At 37.5% G+C, this 27837-nt stretch overlaps 1 protein-coding gene across 1 annotated transcript; it reads left to right on the forward strand.

Moving 5' to 3' along the window:
- Positions 1-510: 510 nt before the first annotated feature.
- On the forward strand, positions 511-26802 carry LOC311077885 (complement C3-like). The gene is made up of 41 exons (XM_084106522.1): positions 511-666; positions 1504-1696; positions 1865-2027; positions 2127-2200; positions 2424-2512; positions 2870-2952; positions 3064-3151; positions 3296-3401; positions 3734-3854; positions 3959-4074; positions 4185-4331; positions 4436-4639; positions 4723-4914; positions 4991-5146; positions 5252-5381; positions 5489-5560; positions 6152-6352; positions 6560-6674; positions 6754-6845; positions 7077-7216; positions 7336-7545; positions 7839-7896; positions 8268-8354; positions 8435-8638; positions 8730-8805; positions 8908-9067; positions 10081-10176; positions 10333-10483; positions 12767-12930; positions 19547-19705; positions 19988-20047; positions 20140-20230; positions 20704-20752; positions 21108-21198; positions 21465-21554; positions 22355-22460; positions 23482-23571; positions 23660-23740; positions 23834-23917; positions 24224-24359; positions 26445-26802. Exons 1-41 carry the CDS (start codon positions 512-514, stop codon positions 26581-26583), a joined length of 5019 nt encoding a protein of 1672 aa, XP_083962648.1. The 5' UTR covers position 511; the 3' UTR covers positions 26584-26802.
- Positions 26803-27837: the final 1035 nt, after the last annotated feature.

Here is a 27837-nt window from a genome sequence, read left to right on the forward strand (position 1 = left end):
ATGTTTAATAACTACAGAAAAGTCGATTTGGGGTCATATAGAGAGATGGTCCTCACTGCAGAACATGAAATCCAGGGGGAGGAGTTGGATCCAGATCCAACTCCTCCCACCTTACATATACCTAAACCTACCCATCTCCACCCCCTGATCCCTAAACCCACCCCTAAACCTACCAATCTCCACCCCTTACATCTGGATCCAACTCCGCCCCCTGGATCTCGTGTACTGCAGTGAGGTGCTCCTGCATATAGACTCCAAGGGCTGAGATCAATGGGAACAAACCTGCTTTCTTTACCTAATATAAACTCTGAATGATTGATTGATTTATCTATTTAAAGGCACATCACTGCATGACAGCATGATGCTGCAGTGATGGTCTTTTTTTTACAGTCTATGGTCTGAACCAGAGGAGAAGAAAGCGAAAATGTCACAACTTTAATCTCACAAGATGATCATAGTGAATCATAGTTCCTCCACCCATGTTACTCAATAACTGACAGTGAGGATGATGATGATGCTCTTCACTGAGGGAGGGACTCAAGTGAGGATGAATATATTGAGAATAAGCGTCTGCTATAGTTCAGATACAGGCATGATGCGCGTGGACTCTGTGTGGCTGGCGGCGGTAGTCGTCTCATTACCCCTCCTCTCCCTCTGCGACCCCCTGTGAGTATAAACACACACAACTGATGCTTGTTGAGTTGTGATAAAATGGATTTAAAATTTTATTTAAGGTCTTTCTCCATCTTTAAGAAATTAGATCCCAGCTACAGGATTGTTGTGTCTTGTTAATCTGCTTTTGCAAAGAGCTTCTGATTAGTTCAAACAAATCACTAACAACAGAATGAGATAATTGTGTGTGTAAATTTAACTGTTAAATTGTGTTAAAGGAATAGTTCACTTAAAATTTTTAATTCTGTCATCATTTACTCACCCTCAAGTTGCTTCAAACCTGTATGAGTTTCTCTCTTCTGCTGAACACAAAAGAAGATATTTTGAAGAATGTCAGTAACCAGACAGTTCATGGACCCATTGACTTTCATAGTAGGAAAAAAAAAATACTGTTGAAGTCAATGGGTACATCAACTGTTTGGTTACCGACATTCTTCAAAATATCTTCTTTTGTGTTCAGCAGAAGAGAGAAACTCATACAGGTTTGAAACAACTTGAGGGTGAGTAAAATGATGACAGAATTTAAAATTTTTAGTGAACTATTCCTTTAAACAGACAGTACTTTATTTAAATTAATCTCATAAGATAACTTTGGAAGCCCTAATTTTCAGTAACTAATACATTATTTAGTGCTGTATCCTTTGTAAAAGTGCTGTGAAATGAGACTAAGATACCTTACTACCTTACAAACTATTAATAAGATGTAATCAGGAGTTTATTGAGGCAAAAGTCGTATAGTTAAAAGTGAGAATTGGACACTAAAATAAAGTGTGACTGAAATATTCTTCTGTATTCCCAATTGCTCCTCCTAAATGAACCTGTATTGTTCAGCTACATTCTCTCGGCCCCGAACCTGCTGAGAGTCGGGTACGCAGAGAAAGTGTTTGTGGAGGCGCAGGACTATTCTGGAGCCAGTCTGGCTGTTAGAATCTCTGTGAGAAACGTTAAAGACAAGCGTGAAGTGACGAGTGCATCAGTTTCTCTGACATCTGCCAAGAACTACCAGGATTTGGTAGATATAGAGGTGAGAAGGTTGTCTATGTGTCAAAAATGTCCATATGTTAAGATGCATATCAGAGAGTATGTTTTACAGTGGACTTAAACCAATGGATGGTAGTTTGGGCTTTGGACTATGTTGGGCTTTGTGTGAACACTGTTCCAGCGTATTGTTTCGTGTATCGTGTGCCTGTAGGTACCTGGTAATGAATATGCCTTTGAGAAGGGAGTGGAGCAATACGTCATCCTGCAAGCTCAGTTTCCACAGAAGCTGCTGGAGAAACAGGTCATGGTGATTTTTCAATCTGGACACATAGTTTTACAGACTGATAAGACCATCTACACTCCAGACAGCACAGGTGGAAATATTTGCTGTTCTACATTTGTTTGTTGTGGAGCCAGTTTTGTCTCTTGAGATCTTAGATGCAATGACACAGCTGTTTGTCTTCTCCTTCTAGTTTTTTACAGGGTGTTTTCACTGAGCCCAGGCATGAATCAGGCCGTAGAAAGTGGAGTCCGAGTGGAGATCTTGGTAAATGCCCTGTCCGTCTGTGTATTTGTGCATATTAAACTACAGTGGGGTCCAAAAGTCTGAGATCACCGCCATTTTTTTTAGACTTTTGTACTCTACAGTGAATGTGAATAACTGATTTTGTCTGGTTGTGCATGCAAGCTCAAATTTGTTACACACAAATATGTTTATATGTGTTCGGCAATTTCACTGCAACTAGAGAATACATTTTCAATGTTGACAGACACCTGATGGCATCAGCCTTCAGAGCAAATCCATTTATCCCGGTGGAGGACTGGTGTCAGGAACATTCAGCCTGACTGATCCGGCCAGGTGAGTATCCTATTTCAGTGCTTCAAATGTATTGAATATACTTAAAACCTAATATTGCCGAGTCAGTTTGTTGGCACTTTTCCAAAAATAGAGTACAGAACAAATTGGTGTCCCATCTTTGTGCCTTTATTACTTTTGCTTGTCCTTAGGAATTGAACAAGTGTTCAATATGTTGAATATTTATTTTGAAATTAGCCTAAATAAATTGCAAACCTCATTTAAAATAAATAATATGACATCATATTACTTTTTCTGAAGAGTATAGGCACCTTATTCACTGACCACTTTTTTAAAAATGTTGTACCCTTTTTGTGGAAAGTACCTGTTATCTTTTAATAAGACTGTGACTTTTATTAGCCCAGGGATGTGGAAACTTATGGCATGGCACCAGAACAGCCCACAGACAAACTTCTCCAGTGAGTTTGAAGTCAAGGAATACGGTAGGTGTCTCTGGATGGGTCTTTGCGAGCTGTTACGAAACAGCATTACACAATACACCAATGACATTTGCAATGCAGTGTTAACTCAGGTTCTTCCCTTTCCTCTTGCAGTCCTGCCCAGCTTTGAGGTCTCTTTGAGACCACAGAAAGCCTTCTTCTATGTGAACGATGACAGTCTATCAGTCGATATCGAAGCCAAGTACAGCACTTTTTTTGTACTTAATATTATGGCCATATGCATGTTTTCTAATTTAATAGCTAGCAAATATAAATACAGTTGCAATAATGTTTTAGAATATATTAGCTATTAAAGTATATAAGTGTGTGTTTGTGTATTCTAAAGGTATTTGTTTGGGGAGACAGTCAATGGTCATGGATTTGTTGTATTTGGTGTGATTACTGAAGATAAAGGGAAGATAAGTATGCCAGGCTCCTTACAGAAAGTGAAGGTACTACACACTCACTCTCACTCACTCTCTCTCACACACACACACACACACACGTTTGTGAAAATACCAGAGATTTATATTAAACTTAGATTTTAGGATTATTTCTGCTCCATATATAAATAATTTCTGTGGGGGTTTTTTTTCTATATAAAAAGGCCCTCTTCAAGAATGGCGTAAACTCAGAAACACGTGTCTTACGTGTTGATAATTTCTACTTAGACATATGCAGACACACACACACAAAGAATAATGAGTCTATATATGACAGTTGATAGTTGACAAATACAGCAGAAATTGCACAGATCTGATCAAGTTTTCCTGTTGAATGTCAGATCTCTGATGGAAGTGGAACTGCAGAACTGAGAAGAAAACACATCCTAGAGACCTTCCCAAACATCATGCAGCTTGTTGGCCAGTCACTGTACATTACAGTGAGTCTGCTGACCGACACTGGTAAGAACTACACCATGTCTGGCATACCTTCTTCTTGGACAACAACGAGGACATGTTCAGGCCTCAGAAACTTCTGTTTATTATCGTACGCATGTGTGTTTCAGGCAGTGAAATGGTGGAAGCTCACAGGAAAGGCATTCAGATTGTGACGTCACCGTACACCATCCTCTTCAAAAGAACACCACAATTCTTCAAACCTGGGATGCCCTTCGATGTCTCGGTATAAACCATAGGCTAAAAAGCAAAAAACATGATTTGATAACCTTAAGAGCAATCTTTCAGTAAATATTACTGTGTTCCTTATTTTGTTGTTCTGGGTTTTATGTTAAGGTCTATGTAACAAATCCTGACCAGACACCTGCTAAAAATGTGGAAGTGGAGGTCAATCCTGGATGGGTCAGAGGTCAAACAAGAGCCAATGGCATTGCGAAGGTTACCATAAATACTCCAGGACGATCTTCTACACTGCAGATCACTGTAAGACCTGCAAACTCAACTGATGTTCAGTCAGATTAACAGATGTTAAAAAAAAACAATGGAGTATATTACAGCACAGATAACAATGTATTGATTCTTTTCAGGCAAAGACCAAAGATCCACAATTAACAGATGAACAGCAGGCAGTGAAGACGATGACGGCTCTCGCTTACATTCCCAAAGGCGGCTCCAACAACTACCTGCACGTCGGCATTGATACTGCAGAGCTTCAGATCGGTGATCAAATGAAAGTCGATCTAAACACTGGACAAAGTCCAGGAGTCAGAGATCAAGATTACACATACATGGTGAGAGACAGTCATGTCATGATTCAAGCAGTGAAAATGTTTCCAAAAATGTATTCAGTGTCTTTTATCTGCCTCATTTTCAGATCTTAAGTAAAGGTCAGATTGTTCAAGCAGACAGGTTCAAGAGGAGAGGACAAGCTCTAGTGACTCTGTCTCTACCTGTAACCAAAGACATGGTGCCGTCCTTCCGCTTTGTGGCTTATTACCATGTGGGCTCGTCTGAGGTGGTGTCTGATTCAGTCTGGGTCGACGTGAAGGACACGTGCATGGGAACGGTATTTTGGCCCTGGTCATACAACACTGTGAATTGATCTTCATTTGTTTTCTGATCTATGTTCTTTACTCTCCCAGCTTAAAGTGGAAGTCCACAATCCTGAGAATGTCTATGAGCCTGGTGAAGAATTTGGCCTGAGAGTAACAGGAGACCCTGGGGCCAAGGTTGGGTTGGTTGCTGTGGATAAAGGTGTTTATGTTCTCAACAACAAGAACAGACTAACTCAAACAAAGGTTGTTAGATAAGAATTGAATCCTTCCATTGTAACTGGAATGAGGCCAAATTTTCTTACCTAAACATATTGACTTCATTCACTTTGTCATTAATTCCTCCAACAGATCTGGGACGTTGTTGAGTCGCATGACACTGGCTGCACAGCAGGAAGTGGAAAAGAAAGCATGCAAGTTTTTAGCGATGCCGGCCTGCTGTTTGAGTCCAGCTCTGCTGGAGGCACTAGCGTCAGAAAAAGTACTTGCATTATTTACTTGACCTATTCAAAATGATCCACGTACAGACTTCACTATTATCAATGAATGCATCTGACTAATTTCATTTTTAAAACTGGTCTGTTCCAGATGCCGCATGCCTTTCTTCATCTCGAAGGAAAAAACGAGAAGTGACCATAAAACAACTCTGGGAGACTCTAGGTTAGAAAGCTGCATTCCTCCATTTACACCCACAAATAGCAAACCTCAGGGAATGATCCCAAGTTTAGGTACTAAGTTTCATTTGAATCAAAATAAGTGTCAAGAAACTACTTAAGATGCATCATAGATGAATGGTTTGGTATGTATAATATGTGAATAGCATTTGACCAGCACTGTATCAAGTATTTTGTACTTGACACAAATTTGAGGATGGCATGAAGAAAGTGAGTTTGAGAGTACATATTTGACATTTCAATTTTTTTGCAAGTTTAACACTAGAGAATTTGAGAGAGATACCTTAAATTTGGCCTGAAAACCTTTGTAACTCCCCACAATTAGTGTGTCATTTATCACAACTTCTTACCATACAGTTCTAGGGGTTCATACAGTTCATGGACTCCCAGCCAGAGATGAGGGTGATGGCAAGAAAATGAGCAGAAACAATATGTGCCTATGCACCCTTGGTGCTGGCCCCCAATTGAAAAGACATTTGTAAACAGTAGATGTAAAAGATAAGTCAAAACAAAAAAAGACTAACCAAATTTTATGTAATCAGTCCCAGTCCATTTCTCTTTTCTGATCCACCTCTAGTGAACAAGTACTCTGGCCTTGAGAAGGATTGCTGTATGGATGGAATGAAGAATATGGTTGATTTGACATACACTTGTGAGTATCGGGCAGGATTTATCCTGGATGGAGAGGAGTGCAGACAGGCTTTCCTGCACTGCTGCAATGAGATGACCAACAACAAAAAAGAGGTGGATAAACAGGGCGAACAGCTTCTATCCCGCAGTAAGAGCATTCTCAAAAATAGTATACATATTTCAGTTTAAACACTCAAGCGAATTCACCAGGACTCACATCCTGCTTCAGGTCTGCCTTGAGCAGGCAGAGATGTTACAAGTTGTGGTTCTGCAATTGCAGGAATTGATCCAATTGGAAAATTACCTTCTTACCTTCTGTTTTGTCTGAATAAATCAACCACCCTTTCACCCACAGGTGAAAGCGAAGAGTTTGTGAACTCAGATGACATTGTGTCACGTACGCTCTTCCCTGAAAGCTGGCTTTGGGAGGAAGTGGTGTTGCCTAACTGTCCGTCAACTAACCGCCAGTGGTGAGTGACTTGCAGTTTTCAACAGTCAGTGCTCAGCCAGTGACGATCCTGTTTAAGTAAAAGATGATCTCTCTTTTAGTCAAACAACCACCATACCCAGAAATGGCCTACAGTTGAAAGACTCCATAACTACCTGGGAAATCACAGCCATCAGCTTGTCCAAGACTCATGGTACAGACTGATGTTGTAAACATACAAACCACTTGTCCATATTAAAGGAAATTCCTGGGAATTTTCCATCCTTATGCATTGCATTTGTGGCATGCTGTTGATTACCCCAGACAATAATTTCAATGCATCGCTCCATTTTCTATGTCCTGTTGTCCTGGGCTGAAAATGTTCTAGGCCTACAAAACATCTCATGCTTTCTGTGACGGCTTGCTCTCTTTTTTCTCTACAAAGGTATCTGTGTGGCAGATGTTCATGAGATGATAGTGATGAAGAACTTCTTTATTGACCTAAAGATTCCATATTCAGCCGTGCGCAATGAGCAAATTGAAATCAAGGCCATTATCCACAACTTTTACAGCAGAAAAGTAAAGGTCAGATTGGAAGAATGTTTTACTATGGCAAACCTTATCAGACAGGCGCTCAGCATGATGACAAAATATCCTTTGGCTATTCTCCTCTTGGAGTATCTGATTTTCATTTCTTGTATTAGGTACGTGTGGAACTGAAGGAAACCAAGGACATCTGCAGCCCGGCCAGTAATAGAGGAAAGTTCCAAATCGTAGTGACGGTAGATGCTAAGTCATCATATTCAGTACCTTTTGTCATTGTCCCAATGGCTTTTGGACGCCATGCAATTGAGGTGAAGGCAGCTTCATCGGGACGTGGAAGCGATGGCGTGAAGAAAGATCTCCTAGTGGTGGTAAGAAAAAAAACCCCATCTTGATTAGAAAACAAAAAGACAGTATATCATTTGCAGAGTGTAGGTTTAACATATTGTGAACAGAACACAAGAGATGCCAAAACATGCAGATTCTATACAGGGACACAAATAAATGGATTAGCATATCAGCTTTCCTCAAGTTTTAAAGAAAACGAAACATGCTAGTTGCAAATATGTATTTTTTAAGTGTGTACTTTTACTACTATGACAGTTTATTCTGAACACATAGAATTTGTTCTCTCACTCACTCACTCTTCTCTTAATTTCCTTAGGCTGAAGGCGTTTTGACCAAACTTAATCAAAATCTACAGTTAAATCCTTCTAAGAAAGGTAAGATGATTCCAACAAAACAAAGAAATGCACACAAATATTTTTTTTGTCATCATTTACTTTTTTATTTTTCATTAGAATTTTAATTTTTGGGTAGACTAATACTTGAAGGGGAAATTTGTAGCCTCTTGTACTGATTGTGAAGGATATATATATTTTTAGCTTTATGTGGGCATTTCATGAGTTGTTGGGAGTGTTTTCTTCACATTCAGTGTTTTGTGAATGTTTCAAGTTTTATGATTTTTGTCTTGAGCCCTGTATGATTTCTTTGTAAATAATAAATAATGGCCACACTAGTCATTCAAATTCCTGTCCTGCATGTACAAATAAGAGTGAAGCATGACTATACAGTTCCCATTTTTCTGGAGCAGGTGGTGAACATGTGGAGGTTATCAGGAGCCTTATACTGAGGGACCAGGCGCCCAACACACCTGCAACCACATATGTATCAGCAATAGGTGATTCTTCTAACAAATCCTGTAAGTAAAACAAACTATGGCTTAGTTTTTTACCAGTATGTCAATCTCTTTGTGCACAGGAGATTTGATCAGCATAACAATAGAGGCGGCTATAAGTGGTCATGCCATGGGTTCCCTGGTCATCCAGCCTGGTGGCTGTGGGGAGCAGAACATGATTGGCCTAACGATGCCTGTCATTGCAACGCATTACTTGGATAAAACCAATCAGTGGCACACCGTGCAGGCTGGGCTTAGACAGACAGCTGTTTTCTATATTACAAAAGGTAAACTAAACATAAGACTGGAATGCAAACTATTGTGCTCTGTTTCACATTCTTGTATAGAGTCTGGCCATCTAACTGTGTTGATGTACAGGTTATAATCAACAGCTGGCGTATCGTAAAACCGACGGGTCATATGGCGCATGGACTTCTCGCCCAAGCAGCACCTGGTAACTGATATATTTCTCAATAGTTCTGCTTGTTTGGTAAGAACTATTAATCAAGCATCTTGCCATCATTAAGACTAAAGTTTAGTTGCCTTTCTCCTAAAGGTTGACAGCATATGTTGCTAAAGTATTTGCCATGGCCAGTAACATTATCAACATAGACCAGAATGTGATCTGCTCTGCTCTCAAGTGGCTCATACTGAACAAGCAGTTACCTGATGGTACTTTCAAAGAAGATGCCCCTGTAATTCATGGAGAGATGACTGTGAGTGAGACCTGTTTTAAACACTATGACACTTTGAAAATTGTTCAGCCAAAAATGAAAATTCGCTCATCATTTACTCAACTTCATGTTGTTCCAAACCTGTATGACTTTCTTTCTTCAGTGGCAATACTACTTATGTGCTATGTTTTAAGTCATCTGAAGCCTATAATTGTTTTAGGAACAGAACAAAATTTAAGTTGTTATTTACTGAAAATGTCATCTTCCATAACTTCTCATTTGTGCTTCCACATATTCAAACTTAGCACATAAGAAACAACAAAAACAGAAGGTGGTTTGTCACTGACATCAAACCAGGTGTAAAACCATTACAAATTATGCAGCAACTTTTAATATATCTATCTATTAAGTTAGAAGTTGACATTTTTAACTCTTCAAACAAACAGAGTGAGTGTTTTCTCAGCTGATTAAGATGGAAAGTATTTTAACATTGAAAATATTAAACAGCAGCGTTAACCTGCAAGCATAATTTACCTTTAAGGTGTTTATTTATCAATTTATCTTCTCAGTTTTAAGGTGTGGTTACCGTTGCTCCACAGAATTTTGTGGGCGAAAGAAAGTGGCACCTGATGCTACAAAATACCATGAATGAAGTACAAGGATAATGACAAAATGAACATCAAAGGATAATTCTACCAGCTATCAAACAGACCATCCCTAATTAACTGCTTTAAAAACACTTCCTTTTATTAATATATGTATATAATAATATTTAAGTGTAGTGTTGTACAAATAGATGCAGCTTGTCCATTGTGGTTCTTTTGTTCTGCTTTGTTGCTAAGTCACGAGTCTCTACTCACACAGAAATCACTGTCGAACATCAACCAAGAAGCTTGTTATTGGTCAACAATGCAAATTTGGTTTATCTGGTGAAATTCTTCACTGCGCCAGTTCCCATTTAAATGACTGGATTTCACGTGCAAAATTTCACACTGCAATGGTAATTGTGACCACACCTTTACTTATGCATTATTTCTGACATCACTGTGACACAGGGGAACGTACACGGGACAAACTCACAAGCATCCATGACGGCATTTGTGCTCATTGCCCTACAGGAGGGGAGAAGCACTTGTGCTGGCCAAATCTCAGTGAGTCCTGCTAGGCTTTGAGTTAATATACAACACTTGAAAAAAGTGAAAAGTGAAAATATGTTGCTAGCTTCATTGAACTACATATCAGCAATGTTAATTTATTATATGTTATGCATGTAATTTATTCTCGCATTTGTTTTTATTCCTCTTTAGAGTCTCGACAGTAGCATTGATAAAGCCATTGCGTACCTTAGATCTCAGTTACATGGTCTGACGAACCCATACTCAGTGGCTATGACATCTTATGCTCTAGCCAATGGAAATGCACTTGTCAAACAAGTCCTCTTAGGAAAAGCCTCTGCAGGTAAAGACACAGCCTTTTCTTATGTTTATTTGAGCTTGAAATGTACAGGAGTCAATATGCTGATTGTTGATATCTGTGTGTGTCATCATAGATTAACCTTTCGTGCTCATGTTTGTTAAAAACCTCTAACTGATTGTTATAATATTGCTAGATCTCATGCTGCAGTAACACAGGGTTTGTGACGTGAATATATTAATGGAACAACACAATTGTTAGATTCCAAAGACATCAGTGAAACAGGTTATTTAAGTATGATTATAAAACCATCAACAGGTAACCATCATCACCTGATCTCATTTCACTTTAGCTTTCTTTGCTGCTGCAAATGTGTTTGACATACACACTGTCACAGCAGCCAAAAAAGACAAAATATATAATAAGAGTTAAGAGCCCAACTAATGTAAATACTAATCACTGTTATGGTGACATCAAATGAAAAACATTAGCGTTAAACCTAATATATTAATATTAATTAATTCTCAATAAGAGCTTCTGTAGGCATCTGACAGAAATAAAGTCAGTCTGGTTAGTAATAAGTGAAGCTGGTAATGCTGTTTGTGGAGTTGTTTAATCCTCCTCTGCTGAGATCTTCACAGATTTAATGTCTTCTTTTCTCTTCAGCTGATTTCATCTAAGACTGTGTCTGAAGTCAGTTGTAGTTCTTGTGTTTCTGCTCATCTCTTTTTCTGTTCTCTTCTTTCCTTCAGTGATTCTGCTTGTTAACAGACTTATTAAGGCTGAGATGACTCCATATTTAATATACAACAGATATTCTGGCTCATGGGCTGTATTCACAAAGCATTTTATCTTACCACTAGGAGTACTCTTAAATCGCACTAAAAGATTTTAGCTAGGAGTTTTCTCTTCAAAGTTATTCACAACGCCTTTCAGACCTACTCTTAGTAAAGAAAAATGACAACTCCTAAACTAAGAGTGAGTCTTCGTTGCTATGGATGACGTCATTACTCATGCAGGAGCTTGACTGAAGTGACCACCTTGATTGGCTGATGATTGTAACGCGGGAATGATTCCAAACACCTCCCCTACGATGATGAGTGACAGGTGACAGGTCTGAGAATGCGTGCGCTACACAAGTAGTGCGAAGGACGGAAGATGATGAATAACTGAATAAATAGCCTAAATGGATAAAGAGTAAGGCAAAACAAATAGCCTAGTAGCCTAATGAAACATATGGATTGATGCAATATCTTTGCAACATTATTGAATTAATATGTCACTATATGCCTCTGCCTATGTTTGCAAAGAGTAGAACATTTTAATTTGATTCACAATGAAACGTTACAATTAGTTTACATGCAATGGGTAGACTAGTTTTGGTTGTTGTTGGTGGCGTTATTGCATCCCTAGTTATGCCTACAATGCAAAATTGTTCCCTCGCGATTGGAAGCTCCTGTAGCCGCCGCATACGCATTTAAAAACATCGCAACGTGAAATGCCACAAAAAGCGGTTTGTGAATAGGTCTTAGTGAGTTAGGAGTCCTCTCGACTTCTTTTAAGCTGTCCCAGGCTTAGGTGCTACTTTTAGGGCTAAAATGCTTCGTGAATTACTCTTAGTCAAAAAAATTAGGAGTCCTAAAGTTACGAGTGACACGGCCATTATTTTTAGGAGTTGCTCCTAAATTCGCCAGTTAGGAGCTACTTTTAGCCTTAAAATTTTTTGTGAATACGGCCCCAGATAAGGTCCAGTTCTGGTTTATTTATTTGCTCTTGGCTGACATGTGGCATTGCTATGGCTTGCTTGTGGCCCAGATCTGGCAAATAGGAGTGAGCCGCCCAAGGGCTGTCATTCCACGCTGCATGTGGGCCAGATCATCTTTCCACATGTGCCGGATGTGGGCCGGATCTGGGCCGTCAGAATGTTGCTATGTGGGATGCAGCACCCATATCATCCTATTAGCATTAACATTTCTTGTTTTACCTGCCTAGGCATCAAAGCAAAAATTATTAAGATGCAGAACAACACATAACATGTTACATTATTCAAAGCAAGGAAGACAAAGACTCAAGAATCTTGATTATTATAAACTTTTGACTGGTAGTGTAGAATGATAATGAAAATAAACACATACAAATCGCATAAACAAATAAACAATGATGACACAATATAAAACTTCATATAAAACAATATAAAACAAAGAAGCATAAAATGTGTTTTGAATTTGTGTCTACCCTATTTCAAAAATAAAGTACAGCTGCTTTGGAACAATATTTATGGCGAAATATGCTATACAAATAAAATTATACCAAATTAACCCCATACAGATGGAAGTCACTGGCCCGTGCCTGGAAGCAGTAGCTACACTTTGGAGGCTTCGGCCTATGCACTTCTGGCTCTTGTTAAAGCTGGAGACTTTCAGAGCGCAGCTCCCATCGTAAACTGGCTCAACAACCAGAGACAGTCCAGTGGAGGATATGGCACGACTCAGGTTTGTAGTGTACATTGAACATCGTATAGCTGTCCATACAGTACGTTTAATATGCTATATATATATATAATAATTGTTTTTTTTTTTTTTTTTACAAAAGCTAGGACACATTTCTCAATACTCCATATGCACATTTCTCAATTTTTCAAAACCTTTCAATTCTCATTACCAGCTTTCACTTTGGCACAGCAGTTAATTTCACATTTAGGGCCAGATTTACTAAACAGGGCAAATTAGTTTGATCCCAGAAAAGCACCGATGGGAAGGTTCTGCGCGTGATCGACTGACGACGCGTAAATTAAAGAACACAGCCGGATTTTGAGCCGGATCATTTCCATAATGATCAACACAATCTACCAAGAGCAGCACAAATTAGCGTCTGGTTTCAGACATGCGTTTTTGGGCAGTAAATAATGGTGCAAATACCAGTAAATTGACTAGCGCAAACCTTAGTAAATCCCCTTGCATGAATCATTTAAATACTCTCCTCACATAAATATTTGCGCATGAAAGGTAAATTCTTATGCATAAACAATAAGGTCAGTTAACTGATAATAACTAAAATACTAAAATAACTCTGTCTATGCCTTTTCAGCACGAGTTTTTCACTGCGTGTCTTTAGTAAATCCTGACAGTAGTTTTTTTTACGCCAAAAGAGGGTTTTGTAGGTAAATCTGGTCCCAGAAATGCACTAAAACTTCCAAAATATTTCATACGTCTCAAATCAATTCATTCTTCCATAAAACTAGAAAAGGTTTTTACCCAGCAAACACACTAACTCATAAAACAATGACTTAAAAAACAAATCAAAACACGAACACAACAGATAAAATTTCTTTACAAAAAAGAATGACACTCAGTTTGTTGGTCCATGTTTACATTACAGTACACAATGACCCCTAAGATGTCCACTTTGTATAGATGGCAATGGAAATGAAACACTAACACCCATGTAGGTGTTCAGGGGCCGTATTCACAAAGCATTTTATCTTACCACTAGGAGTACTCCTAAATCGCACTAAAAAATTTTAGCTAGGAGTTTTCTCTTAAAAGTTATTCACAACGCCTTTCAGACCTACTCTTAGTAAAGAAAAATGACAACTCCTAAACTAAGAGTGAGTCTTCGTTGCTATGGATGACGTCATTACTCATGCACGAGCTTGACTGAAGTGACCACCTTGATTGGCTGATGATTGTAACGCGGGAATGATTCCAAACACCTCCCCTACGATGATGAGTGACAGGTGACAGGTCTGAGAATGCGTGCGCTACACAAGTAGTGCGAAGGACGGAAGATGATGAATAACTGAATAAATAGCCTAAATGGATAAAGAGTAAGGCAAAACAAATAGTAGCCTAATGAAACATATGGATTGATGCAATATCTTTGCAACATTATTGAATTAATCTGTCACTATATGCCTCTGCCTACGTTTGCAAAGAGTAGAACATTTTAATTTGATTCACAATGAAAAGTTACAATTAGTTTACATGCAATGGGTAGACTAGTTTTGGTTGTTGTTGGTGGCGTTATTGCATCCCTAGTTATGCCTACAATGCAAAATTGTTCCCTCGCGATTGGAAGCTCCTGTAGCCGCCGCATACGCATTTAAAAACATCGCAACGTGAAATGCCACAAAAAGCGGTTTGTGAATAGGTCTTAGTGAGTTAGGAGTCCTCTCGACTTCTTTTAACCTGTCCCGGGCTTAGGTGCTACTTTTATGGCTAAAATGCTTTGTGAATTACTCTTAGTCAAAAAAATTTGAGTCCTAAAGTTACGAGTGACATGGCCATTATTTTTTTAATAATGTTTTTAAAGACAGTTGCTCCTAAATTCGCCAGTTAGGAGCTACTTTTAGCCTTAAAATTCTTTGTGAATACGGCCCCAGATACGTACATCTAATTTTTTTTAAATAGTATTTCATTTTTTAGATTTGGAATATATTTCATCATGGTAATGTATTACTCTGAAGAAATTTAGCATATTGCAGTCTTATTCAGTTTTGTATTATGCTAGGTGTTACGTTCTTGCTCCGAGACACGAGGGTTAAGATCCAAACGCAGCTTTATTGTGGGTAATCCAGAGGCGTAATCCAGTGTACAGGCAAAAGGTCAAAACACAGGTAGGCAGTCCAAACAAACCAACAAAGAAACAAACAAAACAGGCAGGGACCAGAGGCAAAAGAGTAATCCAGGGAACGGGGCAAGAAATCCAAATAAACCAAAAGACAAGAAACCAGGGAAAACGCTCGGAATTGCAGTGTTACACTTAAATTAAATTAAAATTTTGGAAATATTAATAATCATAACTCATGGTCATAATAATTCAGAAATCGCATGTACATTTACTTTATCAATTATCGAGATTACCTTGTTCCGTAACTGGTCTGGTCATCAGTCATTCGTCCAGCGAATAAATGTAAGATTATCACAGTTAGGAAGGGGTATCTCTATTTACAAACTCCAAGAAAGTTTTATCTTCTGGCGACGAACATCAAACTTTCTGAGTTTATGAATTAAAAACTACTCAAGGTAGTCTATAATATCGAGCTTGTAGCTTAATTAGATCTTTTAATTTCATTGACTTTATAAGATGGTTTTCAAATACAGAGACAGTGAAAAGTATAAATGGATTTTAATAAATGCAAACCTAGAGAGATTATATGAGCTACAAATATAAAAGTACGTAAAAATGCAAACAATAAAACATACAAACATTTAACCAAACAAGAACATACGTGATCAGAATGAATGAAAGAAAGAAAGGAAGAAGGATATAGAGAGAAGGGAAAAGCTAGTAATTATTACATACAGAAACCTAAGTTCACGAGACACCTGGAATCAGCTTAGGGACTGTTCGTTATTTATTTAAGGGGCCACCGGAGGAGTTTTGAGTTCTGTTGTCAAAAAAGACATGACCCTCCCTTCGCCAGCAATAATTTTTTCTATGACCCTCCAAAATAATTGTGAAAAAAGGCATGACCCTCCCCGATAATTTATTGATTAGCCTAATTCTGTAGGCTAGCCTATTAGTTTGCGCTTGGCAAAGATGTTCAGATAGCCATTGTTTGTTTGTTTTTTAAACCATAAACTCTTGCTTTCTCATCTTACTAGGGCTGTAACGATAGACCAAACCTACGATTCGGTTCGTATCACGATTTTTGATTTTAGATTTGAAAAAAATCATGTTTTCGGTGCTGATGCGGTGTGACTCGTTCAACATGTGGGTGGCGCTGCCAACAAAGCATCTAAAAGCTGTCACAAAGAACCGGCAAAAGTAATGATTATTAATATGTCAAATATAGCAAGGAGACATTTTAATTGTTTATTAATTAACAAGTGTTTTGTGTATCTACTGCAAAGATGAAGTTGACGATGCGTCGCGATCTTCTCAGAACGCGCCAGAGAGAAATGCACATTTTATAAGGAGAAAGCAGTCTGTTTTCTTTCGTTATGAATCGTTCTGTTTAAAAGTAGACATTTCAAGCTTTCTATATATTTCTCCGGTCTGTGAGGCAAGTAGCATAGCCTATCTTACGCTGAGTTTCGGTTCATTTATGAGACAAGATCCAGTTCACTCGCCCGCGCCTCCGTGTCATGATTATCTATTTTCTACTATATTTAGACTACTTCTTATTTATTAAATCCAGATGAAAGATTGATTAAAATTAAGATAAAATTAATAAAAAAACGAAATTCACTTTAAAGAAAGGCTTTGTGCTTTCTGTTTGAGGTTTCTGTGAAATTTTTAAAGTTGCTTCAGAGCAGTCATGTCCGTAATGGAGAACTGTCATGCCAGTAACATTGTTTTTTTTTTTGTTTTTTTTTTTTTCACATAAATGCGAACACAAAAAATAAAATAAAAATAATATAATATTTTATGTTCTGTGGAGGCCGATCTTTATTTATCCGGTGGGTATATATCTTTTGGTTTGCACAGTGTAATTTATAGAATTACTAAAAAATATTTTGCCACCTAAAAGTTAAAGATTTTTTGTGTCACGTCACATGTGTATTTCCCTCATATTAAATATAAAACTCGTGTGTAGACTGATATTTGTCTAATGTCTTGACTCCTTTCAGACGTTTCAAAATATTGGTATTAAATGCATTTTCTGAGAATTTTTATTTTAAGTTTTGACTGCAAATGTCACGACCATAACACTGGAATCGCCCAATTTTAACGAATTTATCCTCAACTAGTTTTTGTGGTGTAGGTCTATGTATTTTATGTTAACTTAAATAATACTAATAGTAATTTAAAGATGTGGTAGCCCTACATCTTACACATCGTGGAAACAAAATAAGAATGGAAACTAAAATATGCAGTATCGCCCTACAGCGCACATTCTATCAGCTGCAGTTCTAGCTGCAGTAGCCTATGTACGTTCACATCACATGTTAACGCAGCGGTAGAGTTACACTCACAGGACACTGTGCACTTAACAAAAGTTCATTATTTGCTCGTGCTTTAAAGCTTTGCCGGGTAAACCTTTGGCATTCTGTTCTAACATGATGCACTTTTTCTAAGCGCGAACTGAACTAGTGCGCACCACTGTCAAACAGCGCCAAACTGGATTTTTGTTGGGTCAGACCCATCTGATATCGAAGGGGGGCTGATAACGCGAGATCAACATGGAGCTAAATGGAAAAAAATAGCACCAAACAAGCCACTTTGAAATGTTGCTGTTTTCATGAATATAAAAGTTGGGTGACCCTCCCCCTAGACTAAAAAAAGTTGGATGACCCTCCCCTCAACAAAGAATAAAAAGACATGACCCTCCCCTATTTTCCTCCGGTGGCCCCTTCCATAAATACCGAACGGTCCCTTATAGACAGAAATATACTTGCAAGATTGGTCTCTGTTCGAGTGATGCTGAGGCAGGAAGTGTGGACGTTATCCTGTTTGTGCTGCGTCTTCCGGTGTCGTGGGAAGCTTGAAAGGCTCACTGAATGTAACGTTTACCGGAAAATAAGATTCATCTCCCGTGAAGGAAGAGGCAAATATATATATCTTAGTTGCAAAAACGGCAGCTACGACTCGAACATGTGTTCGTTCGATAGAGAAGGCCGGAGCCTTCTTCAGATGTTCCTTGAAGCCGGGGAGAAGAGGAGGAAGGGTGAGAGATCAGGGTGAGAGATCAGGGTGAGAGAGCGAGAAGTGGAGGTCTCTTCTTTTTAAAAGACATCTGTTTACGCCCTCTTTTTGGGACAACAGCAAATCAGATCTTCTGATCTGAAGCGGGAAAAAGTTTCTTTGTGTGAAGAAGACACGCCTACCTTGACCATATGTCTTATGAGAGAAAGAATTCATATTTCCTCTTAAGATTGTACACACAGAACAATACATTTTACTGTAATCTCCTATGTGTGACTGGTTGAATTAAAACAGGAAGGTCAGGCAGATACCAAGGATGACAGGTAAAGATAGGAGAAACATAACGTTACATTCATATGCATAATTACACACAAATAAAGTTTGATTAAACACACAATAAAATTGTCAGTGTTTCCACTATGGCAAGTGACGACACTTGAGAAACACAGGAATACACATCAACATTTAGTGGCTTGTTATGGCTTGTTATGTAAGGGATTTCTGTTTCAAAGTCCAGAGTGTGTTTGTGTGTGTGCGTTGGAATGTCACGAGTCTGTAAAGTCACGGAGAGTTCACGCTGAACTGGGGGGATCCCAGCCACACGGGCGCTGGAAAATTACCCCGTAGGGAATAATTAACGAGAGCTGTCTTCCTAAGGACAAAGAGGATGTGTTCGACACCCTCATGATTCACTTAATGTGAAAAGCAGATGTCATTGTTGCTACACTATTGTAAAATAAAAATAAATAAATAAAAAAAAACTGTAAAAGAACAGACTATAAACCTTAACCTTCACCCTTCCCTCGCACTTTGTAACATCTTTCCCTCGTGGGTATTTATTTTTTGATTTTTTGTTATTCTTTATTTTATTTACTTTTAAATTACTAGATTTCATCAATAAATAATAAATAAATAGTTACTCACATTACTCACATTCTTTCAACTTAAATTCAAAATAACTCAAAATTTCATGCATAACCCTTTTAATTCAGCTTTGCCGACCTCTTGTGGAAAAATAATAATATAAATTGATATTTCATGACTCTAGATGGCCTTATAGCTCTATATGGAGTGAATGAGCTGTTCCTCGGGGTCCTAAAGTCACTTTAATATGCATTCAAATACATAATATAATACATTATGTTGACATTATAACATAATTTTTTGGTAAAGTTTTAGCATTTTTAGTTTGAATTTTGAGCAGTTTTAGGTTTTTCTGTGTACTGAAGCATTCCTCGCATTCCATTCATTCCTATGACCCTCAAATTGACCCGCAAGGGAAAGTTATGTTACTTTTTTAAATTTCAACCACAAAAATCCATTCAATTTATTTTTTGTGTATTCGTGGACAAGTGCGACAAAATCCTTGGGTCTTGGACCCCTCCGATGAACATTCAATCTTTTAAAAAAATTGTTTAAATGTGTTTCGGGTCCAAATGACCCGAGGGAAAGATGAGGGACCAAAAGGGCAAAAACCTACACGCGAAAAACCGTTCAAACGTGTCTCCTCCCTCCCAGGCCACCATCATGGTGTTCCAGGCTGTAGCCGAGTACAGGATTAAAGTGACGGACATCAAGCTGTTAGACCTGGAGATGACCATCCGAGTGGAAGGCAGCCAGCAGCCGATTGTGTGGAGGTTCAGCAAAGAAGACTCTCATCTCGCACAAACAACCAAGGTGAGTTTGTGCTGAAAGTGGAAAACGTGTTTATACGCTACCTTTTTAATGTCATTGAGTTAATAATGTTAATAAAGTCCTAAGATTTATATTGTACAGTCAGATATAAATGACCATTAATGTCACAGGGTGTAGCTTTAATTTCACACAACAAATCATATTGTCGTGGGTGTACCTGGTTTAAGATGAAACCTCTATATGTAATTGTTATATTGATCAGCAACATTTGATATATTTTATCAAGATTGATTAGTATACATTATTATTTGTGTCCATCAACAGCTTCCATCCAGCAGGCAGATCACCATCAGTGCCAAGGGTTCTGGAGAGGCCGCTGTAACTGTAAGTGACTGAAGAAAAAGCAATAAATCAAAGCTAAAAGCTGAAAATGTGCCAATACACCAGACCTTGGAAAACTGTTTCCTCCTCGGCAGGTTGTGACTGAGTACTATGCAAAACCGAAAGAGAGGAGTGACACCTGCAAGAACTTTGAGCTTGATTTGACTTTTGAAAGGGATGATGAAGGTCAGATTTGTGTGTCTTCAATTTTCAGAGGGAGACATGATCATAAATACAATATATTTAAAAATGTATGATCATGCTGGTCCTCACAGGTGTAATTTTGTCAAAATGTTTTGCATAAAGACAAATGAGGCCTTGTCATTATATTTACATTTGCTTACAATTAAAAAAAAATACAATATTTTGTATTGTAACCAAAATTAAATACAATTATTTATTTTTTTCATGAAAGTAATATTACTGTTTCTAAAACAGGCTTCGTTTTATTAATGGAAAATTAAAAATATAATAAGATTCAAATATAATATAATAAAAACAAATGTTTGCTTTTGTTTTGTTTTTGGTGAAATGCCCTAAACATTTTTTGATATTCACCCACTTGTGTGTGTTTACAATTGGCAGGCACTTTATCTAAAGTGACCCAAAGTGACTTACAAATGAGGAAAATCACAAACAATTTCTTTCTTTCTTTTTAGTAACATATCGGGGAGCAACTGAGAGTTATAAACTCACTATCAAAACCAGGTGTGCAAATAAGTGCCATTTTCATCACAATATTCTGTTCTGATCAACTGATTATTGAAAGTATAAACTTGCACTAAACAATATCCAAGTTCAGTGAATAATCCTTGAGAATTGATCAAATGAATTACTAGTTAAGTTTAGTTTAACTAACATTGTGGACAGTCCAAAGTTTTGGCTGGAATTACAGTACTTTATCATGACATTTATTATATTCTTATAAAGCTGATGTGTGCATGTTTTTTGATGTTAAGATATTCTCTCTTGTCCCATCTTCACATGTTGTGGAGAGTTGGAGAAAACTGTCTCAACCTCATTTTAGTGCAATTGAAAGTTCACGTTTTCTTTGACTCCACAGATATCTGTCTGCGGACAAGGACGCCACCATGTCTATACTGGACATATCATTACTGACGGGATTTGTTGTGGATGAGAATGATCTGAAGGCGGTAAGGATCACTTTTTCATTATTATCACATTTGCTATTGCCAAAATGGAAAGTCCATGGGCTTTCAATTGAAACGTCATATTATTCCCAACAACCTGCGGGTTTTTTTCCCACTAAGAAAATGTTACAATGTCTACAATTTTCATTCCCTGCACTTCACGGGAAGTTGCAGTGGCCACCGAGGCTAAATGCATTAAAGGTCATAAAGAAGCATAAGCAGAAAAGCTGTCAAACTCCCCCAAAATAACTTTCTGTTCCTGTTTGTAGCTGTCAACTGGACGGGACAGGCTGATTCAGAAATTTGAGATGAACAAGCAGCTTTCAGAGCGAGGATCCCTCATCCTGTACCTGGAGAAGGTCTCTGTGGCAGTTTTACTCGGAAAACACTCATATATACAGTATAGGTGTTGTAATGTTAGAAAAAAAGGTTAAAGGCAAAGTGAGACTCTTACTCCCTAAATTATTATAAATAATAATTATGGTAACACTTTACAATAAGGTTCATTAGTTAACATTAGTTAACTAGCTTAGTTAACATGAACTAAGAATGAACAATACTTCTTCAGCATTTATTAATCTTAGTTAATATGAATTTCAACATAATACATTATTAAAACCAAAGGTTGTATTTGTTAACATTAGTTAATGCACTGTGAATTAACATCAACAAACAATGAACAGCTGTAGTTTTATTAACTGACATTAACAAAGATTAAAATGTATTGTTCATTGTTAGTTAATACATTAATTAATTAACCTTATTGTAAAGTGTTACCATAATTACTATAAGAATGAATAGTAACATAGATTCTGTTACATAAATTCTATTAATATTTTTAAAGTGATTATAATATGCTGTGACTTTTCAATAACATCTAGTCAATACATTTGAAATACTGCAAACAGAATACCAACAATTTTGGGTAGCGCAAGCCAATCTGAAAGTCCACAAAAGAGGACAGAATTCTTAATAATTTCTTGTTTAGCATCAAAATGAAGTAGGTTGAACAGATTTTTTTATTATTATTTTTTTTATATTTTTTTTGCATTTATAACAGTTGTTTTTTTGTTTTATTTATTTTAACTAAAAATGAAACTTCAAAATTCCTCCCGCATCCCTACTATAAAGTGTCTGCTGTTTGCACTTACACTTGCAGATTTCTCATGACAGGAGAGATAGGATCGCCTTCAGGCTGCACAGGATTATGAATGGAGGCTTTATTCAACCAGCAGCAGTCACTGTATATGAATACTACTCTATAGGTATGAAACTGATGTGCATGCAAACACTCCAGTAGTCTGACATAAATTACAAAAAAGATTTGATCAGTTCACCAGGAAACAAAGCATAGTTTGCCAGACCCAACCATAAAAGCTTCTCAAATAAGCTGTCTTTGATTGATGTCATGCAAACTTCACAATGTGGAGCTGCTGAAAATACTTCCTTAATGATTAGAAAATGTTATTTTATTCTTCATTGTGTTTGGGTTGTTCTTCAAGTATTAGCAACGATAGGCCTATAACCTATGCAGATCACGCTTTGGCACACTTGTGTGTGTCTGTGTGCTAACCAAACTTTGGTTACAAATGTGTACCCACAACTGAGTTAACATGACAAAAACTCTTAAAACCTCCATTTACGGATGTCTTCGGTATAAAATAAGGTAAATATATATATTTTTTTATTATTGTAAAAATGCAGAAAGTTTTCTGTTAGGTTACAGTTTGAAGCTGTATGAAAACAAGAAGTAGGCTAGGCTATACACAACGTCCCCGTGTGTGTGTGTGTGTGTGTGTGTTTGGTAGGCTACTCACGGAATCCTCGCGATCGCTGGAAAGAACAAAACCACTATTCCAGAAGAACAACGAACAGAATTAAACTTAAAATTGTATTTTTGTTGCCAGCAAAACCACAGTGCTCTCTTGAGATATTTCTCTCTTCTGCTCTTCACAGCGCGTGCGTGTTCCCACCCTATCAGCTTATTTACATATTTTTCCCACCGGCAAATCCACATTTTTTTTTTTTTTCAACCACAATCTATAATTTGCATTACAACAGTAGGTTCATAAATAAAAACCAATAACTATGATTAACACTGCATGTTAAAGTCCCATTCAATTCATGATTACAGTAAAAGATGTTGTAAGTTTATTGACTATTTACCTATTTATGACTTATTTGGATATTATTTTCGTGGCTGACTGCTATATCTCAGATTCTACAACACAATAATCACTGTATACCTGTGTGACCCATGTGTTGTCATGATTCCTCAATGTTTAGAAAATCGCTGTGTGAAGTTTTATCATCCGACCAGGAAGGAAGGAGCTCTTCAAAAAATCTGTAAGAATGATGTCTGTCAGTGTGCCGAAGGTAACATGCATTTTATTTTCATGAAAGTTTAAGTAAGTTATGCTGTTAATCTACAGCAGGTTCATTTATCTGTCTATTGCTGATACAGAAAACTGCAGTCTTCAACGGAAGGAAAAAATTCATGAGGCTCAGCGTAATAAGAAAGCATGTGAACCAAAAATAAATTACGGTAATAAATTATGATTTTTTTTTTTTTTGTAGAGACAACACACTGCAGCTAATGAGAATGTCTTCAGCATATATACTTATAATTTTTTTACAGTTTATAAAGCTGTTCTGGTGAGTGAAGATGACGACGCTTCAACAGTTTATTACAATATGAGGATTGAAACTGCCCTCAAAAAAGGTATAATTCCTCACTCCAACCACTCTGTGTATACATTTGTAAATGATGTCAATTTAAAGATTAAGTTTCCCACTTATTTCAGCTACAAGTTTAAAGCGATATACAAATGTTCTGCTGATATCTTGTTTAAGTTTAATAACCCACAGTAAATAAGCTACTCACGTCTGGCCTTTACAGTATTTTGGGAGAAACAAATTAGATTTGTTTTAGTTGTGTTGTGCCAGTACAAACTTAGAGCCTCAAACATGTCACCAAACTTGTGTATGTGTGTTACATACAGTATTTAAAAGTTGCTTATCTGTGTAGAGCTGGAAAACGATGTGGAGGGAAAGCGGCGCACTTTCACCATACAGATCTCATGCAAAGAAACGTTGGATCTGAAGCGGGGTGAGAGCTATCTGATCATGGGCCAGTCTGAGGATGTACAACTGGAAGGTGGAAAGTAAGTGTACTTGACCTGTGGTTCAAAGCGTGTGTGTCCTGAGTTGTGAAAGTGCCTCTGAAATCATGAGAGAGCGTGAGAAATTAAACACTTTCTGAATGGTTAGTGTGCAATCACATTATTTGTAGACAATAACTACAATTAAACATTATCGGGGTAGTTAATTGTGCCTGCTTGTTATTTTTAAAGCACCAATTGCATTGTTGTACTACTCAATTCACTGAAGGAAGTATGCAAGCCTGGTAATGTTGCAAACATGACAAAACAAGTGCATGTAGTTCCCATATTGTGCATTTACACTGCGCTCACAAAAAAATAAAAAATAAAAATAAATAAATAAATAAATGCTGCTCTCATGTTCATTATAAAATGCACAGAAACAATCTCATTTAAAAAACATGTTGGCAACATGTTAAAACATGCTAGCAATGTGTTAATTTATGCTACAATCATGCTAGCAACACGTAAAACATGCTAGCAATGTGCTAAATCATGCTAGAAAATGTTAAAGTCCCCCTGTAATCAATCATTTATCCCTTAAAACCCATCTTTGATCACCAAAATTACATATTTAAAAGTTTTTACCTTGGGGAAAAAAAATCGTCATGCCTTAAAGTAGCTTGAATGTTACTCAACTCCTTTGCCTCATTTAGTATACGCGGTTCTATGAATATGCAAATGAGCCCCACCTCCACTCACTCACACAGCCCAGAGATCCACTCGTTGACGATCACACGATGATCTGATTGGTTACAAGGTAGTTTGTGACGTCAGAAACACCAGCGATTTCAAACCGTGTTTTTGAGACTCTTTGGGCCCTATCTTGCACCCAGCGCAATTGACTTTGTACACCGACGCATGTTTCATTCCTATTTTGCACCCGCGCAAAGCGCGCTTTTCCCTCCACAGAAGCACGTCGCTAAACTAGGGAAGGAACTTGCGCTCCCTGGGCGGTTCAGCGCAAAAAAGGAGGCGTGTCCCGGCGCAAACAATCCCTGGTGCTATTTTACTGTTCCATAAAACAATTGCGCCACTGGCCAGAAAAAACCTAGTCTAAAGTCAGTGGTGCGTCGCGCGTTGTTCATTATGCTATTTTAAGGGCGCATGCTTGACCATAATGTATAGCGTGCACAACGCGCATACACTTTGATTCTCTAATCTACACAGAAGCAGCAGTTTTCATTTTTGCAAATCATATTATTACAAACGATAGATAGATAGATAGATAGATAGATAGATAGATAGATAGATAGATAGATAGATAGATAGATAGATAGATAGATAGATAGACAATTTATTATAAAAGCATACATCTAGCTTACACATTTACCCACATTATTATATGCCTGTTTAATTTGGGTGTGTTTCTCCATCCCCAATGTCACTTCTCTCTCTTTTACGGCCGTGACGAGAGCGTTGCTCTCCTCGGCTGTGAACCACTCCTGGCGCGCGCCTGGCAAATCCGCCGTTATAATAGCAATACGCCAAGGAAAAAGCGCGTCTGCTCTTAAAGGGAATGTGAGATGACGCTCTGATTGGTTTATTTCACGTTACGCCCAAACCACACCTATGAATAATGAAGCTACTTCAGACCAACCCCTTTTAGATTTGCGCCGGGCGCAAGAGCCATTTATCCCGCCGGGAAAATAGCAACAGCGCCGAGACCCGCCCACAAAGTTATTTGCGCTTTGCGCTTTGACACTTGCGTTTCAGATCGTTAAAATAGGGCCCTTTGATTCACTGCAGTTTTAAGGAGAAAATACTCAGAAATGGTGTCGACTTATGAATTTACACATGGTTTGTCTTAAAGCATATTGAAAACACCACATAGACATATAAACAACTTTAAAAGCTGGATTTTTACCACAGGGGGACTTTAACAACTAAATCATGCTAGCAACGTGCTTAGTCATGTTAGAAAAATGCTAAGTTGTTGTACCACAAGTGGATTCTACTGTAAGAAGAATGAAAGAAATGTTAGACATTTTGATTTTGAAGAATAATCAAGGACAAAGGATTCAATTGATTCGTTTTAGTTTGTCATAAGACCTTGTTTAACATGCTCTTCCTCTGCTTACTCTTCAGCGGTCGGTACGCTCTGGGCGAGAGGACCTGGGTGGAGTTTTGGCCCAGTTTGGAGCAGAGCAAGACGAGCGCTGAACTCAAAGAAAAATACGACGGCATGTTGAGTCTCCAGCAGGATCTGCGCTTCGGCTGCAGATAATCAGTCAAAGCGGCCCTAATGCCAGACTACAGCTTTTGATGACAAGATCATTTTACAAAACTCAGGATAGCTTAATTTTCAACTTTCAATGTGTTCATTTTGACTGTTGCTTTTTTTTTTTAATAACTATCCTGTTACCCAGCAAATTAAATAATGTATACCAGCTTGACTTACAATGTTTAAGCACATTTCCATAATAAAATAATTCTAGCAAGGTCATCCATTCTGATTACTGTCCCAAAACAATACACTTTTAGTGGGTACTGATTTAAAGGATTATTTTATTATTTTATAATGTTTGCTGGGGTGCCCTTATAATCTTAGTATGATTTTTACATAATTTTTTTTCATAATTTAGAAATAAAAGGCATTTTTCCTAGCCTGATTTTAGCCTCTGATTTGAATGCTCTGTTTGAAGGGGCGTGTCTGTGTGAGACTTCAGTGTAAACGCCTGTGATTGGCTGACATGTTTGCATATGAAACAGCTGTATTACAAGTGGAACTCTCTCGAAAACTTTAACAAAGTTTTTACTATTATTAGAAAACACTGATCACAGATCAGACATTAGAATAGACAACTTGAATGAACTTTAAAATTAACTTGTTACAACCATTCTGAACTTTCTATTGAGCATTATTTGCGCTCAGTGTCACTATGAGGTGATGAACTTCAGACTGAAATGCTGTGTTAAACACATATGCACACTTCCTTCCAAAGAAACTTACTTTTACATCCGGCTGAGCTTGGAATATTGGAAAATTACACACATAAGGTTCATCACACAACATAAGGTTACTTATTGCACATATTAAGTAACCTTATGTTGTGTCATTTTCCAACATTTCAAGCTCAGCAGGATGTAAAAGTAAGTTTCTTTGGAAGGAAATGTTAATTTGTGTTTAACGCAGCACATCAGTCTGAAGTTCATCACCTCATAGTGACACTGAGTGCAAATAATGCTCAGTAGAAGGTTCAGAATGGTTGTAACAAGTTCATTTTTAATGCTTATCTTTGCATTTTTTATTTTATTATTTAGTATTAAAGATTCATTAATGTTTGATGTAATCTGTTAAGGCAAGAATTACTGTACTAATTTTCACCAGTATTTAAAGAAAGTTGCACAACGAGCAGTGCTGTTTGTCACTATGCAAGAAAAAAAAACTGCTCTAAAATAAATTTTCATAGAAACAAAATATATTAAAAAAGTATACAGTTAATTTCAAGAGAATTATGAAATATTTGTAAGATATAAG

The sequence above is a fragment of the Abramis brama genome (genome assembly GCF_963993115.1).
Source record: "Abramis brama genome assembly, chromosome: 2".
In the NCBI taxonomy this organism is placed as follows: Eukaryota; Metazoa; Chordata; class Actinopteri; order Cypriniformes; family Leuciscidae; genus Abramis; species Abramis brama.

Excerpts from the sequence above, each read along its gene's own strand:
- LOC311077885 (XM_084106522.1), top strand. The coding sequence starts at position 512 with ATGATGCTCTTCACTGAGGGAGGGACTCAAGTGAGGATGAATATATTG. Across the intron at positions 21,555-22,354 it reads TCATCCTGTACCTGGAGAAG|ATTTCTCATGACAGGAGAGA; the intron begins GTCTCTGTGGCA and ends TTACACTTGCAG. Across the intron at positions 23,572-23,659 it reads TGTCTGTCAGTGTGCCGAAG|AAAACTGCAGTCTTCAACGG; the intron begins GTAACATGCATT and ends TTGCTGATACAG.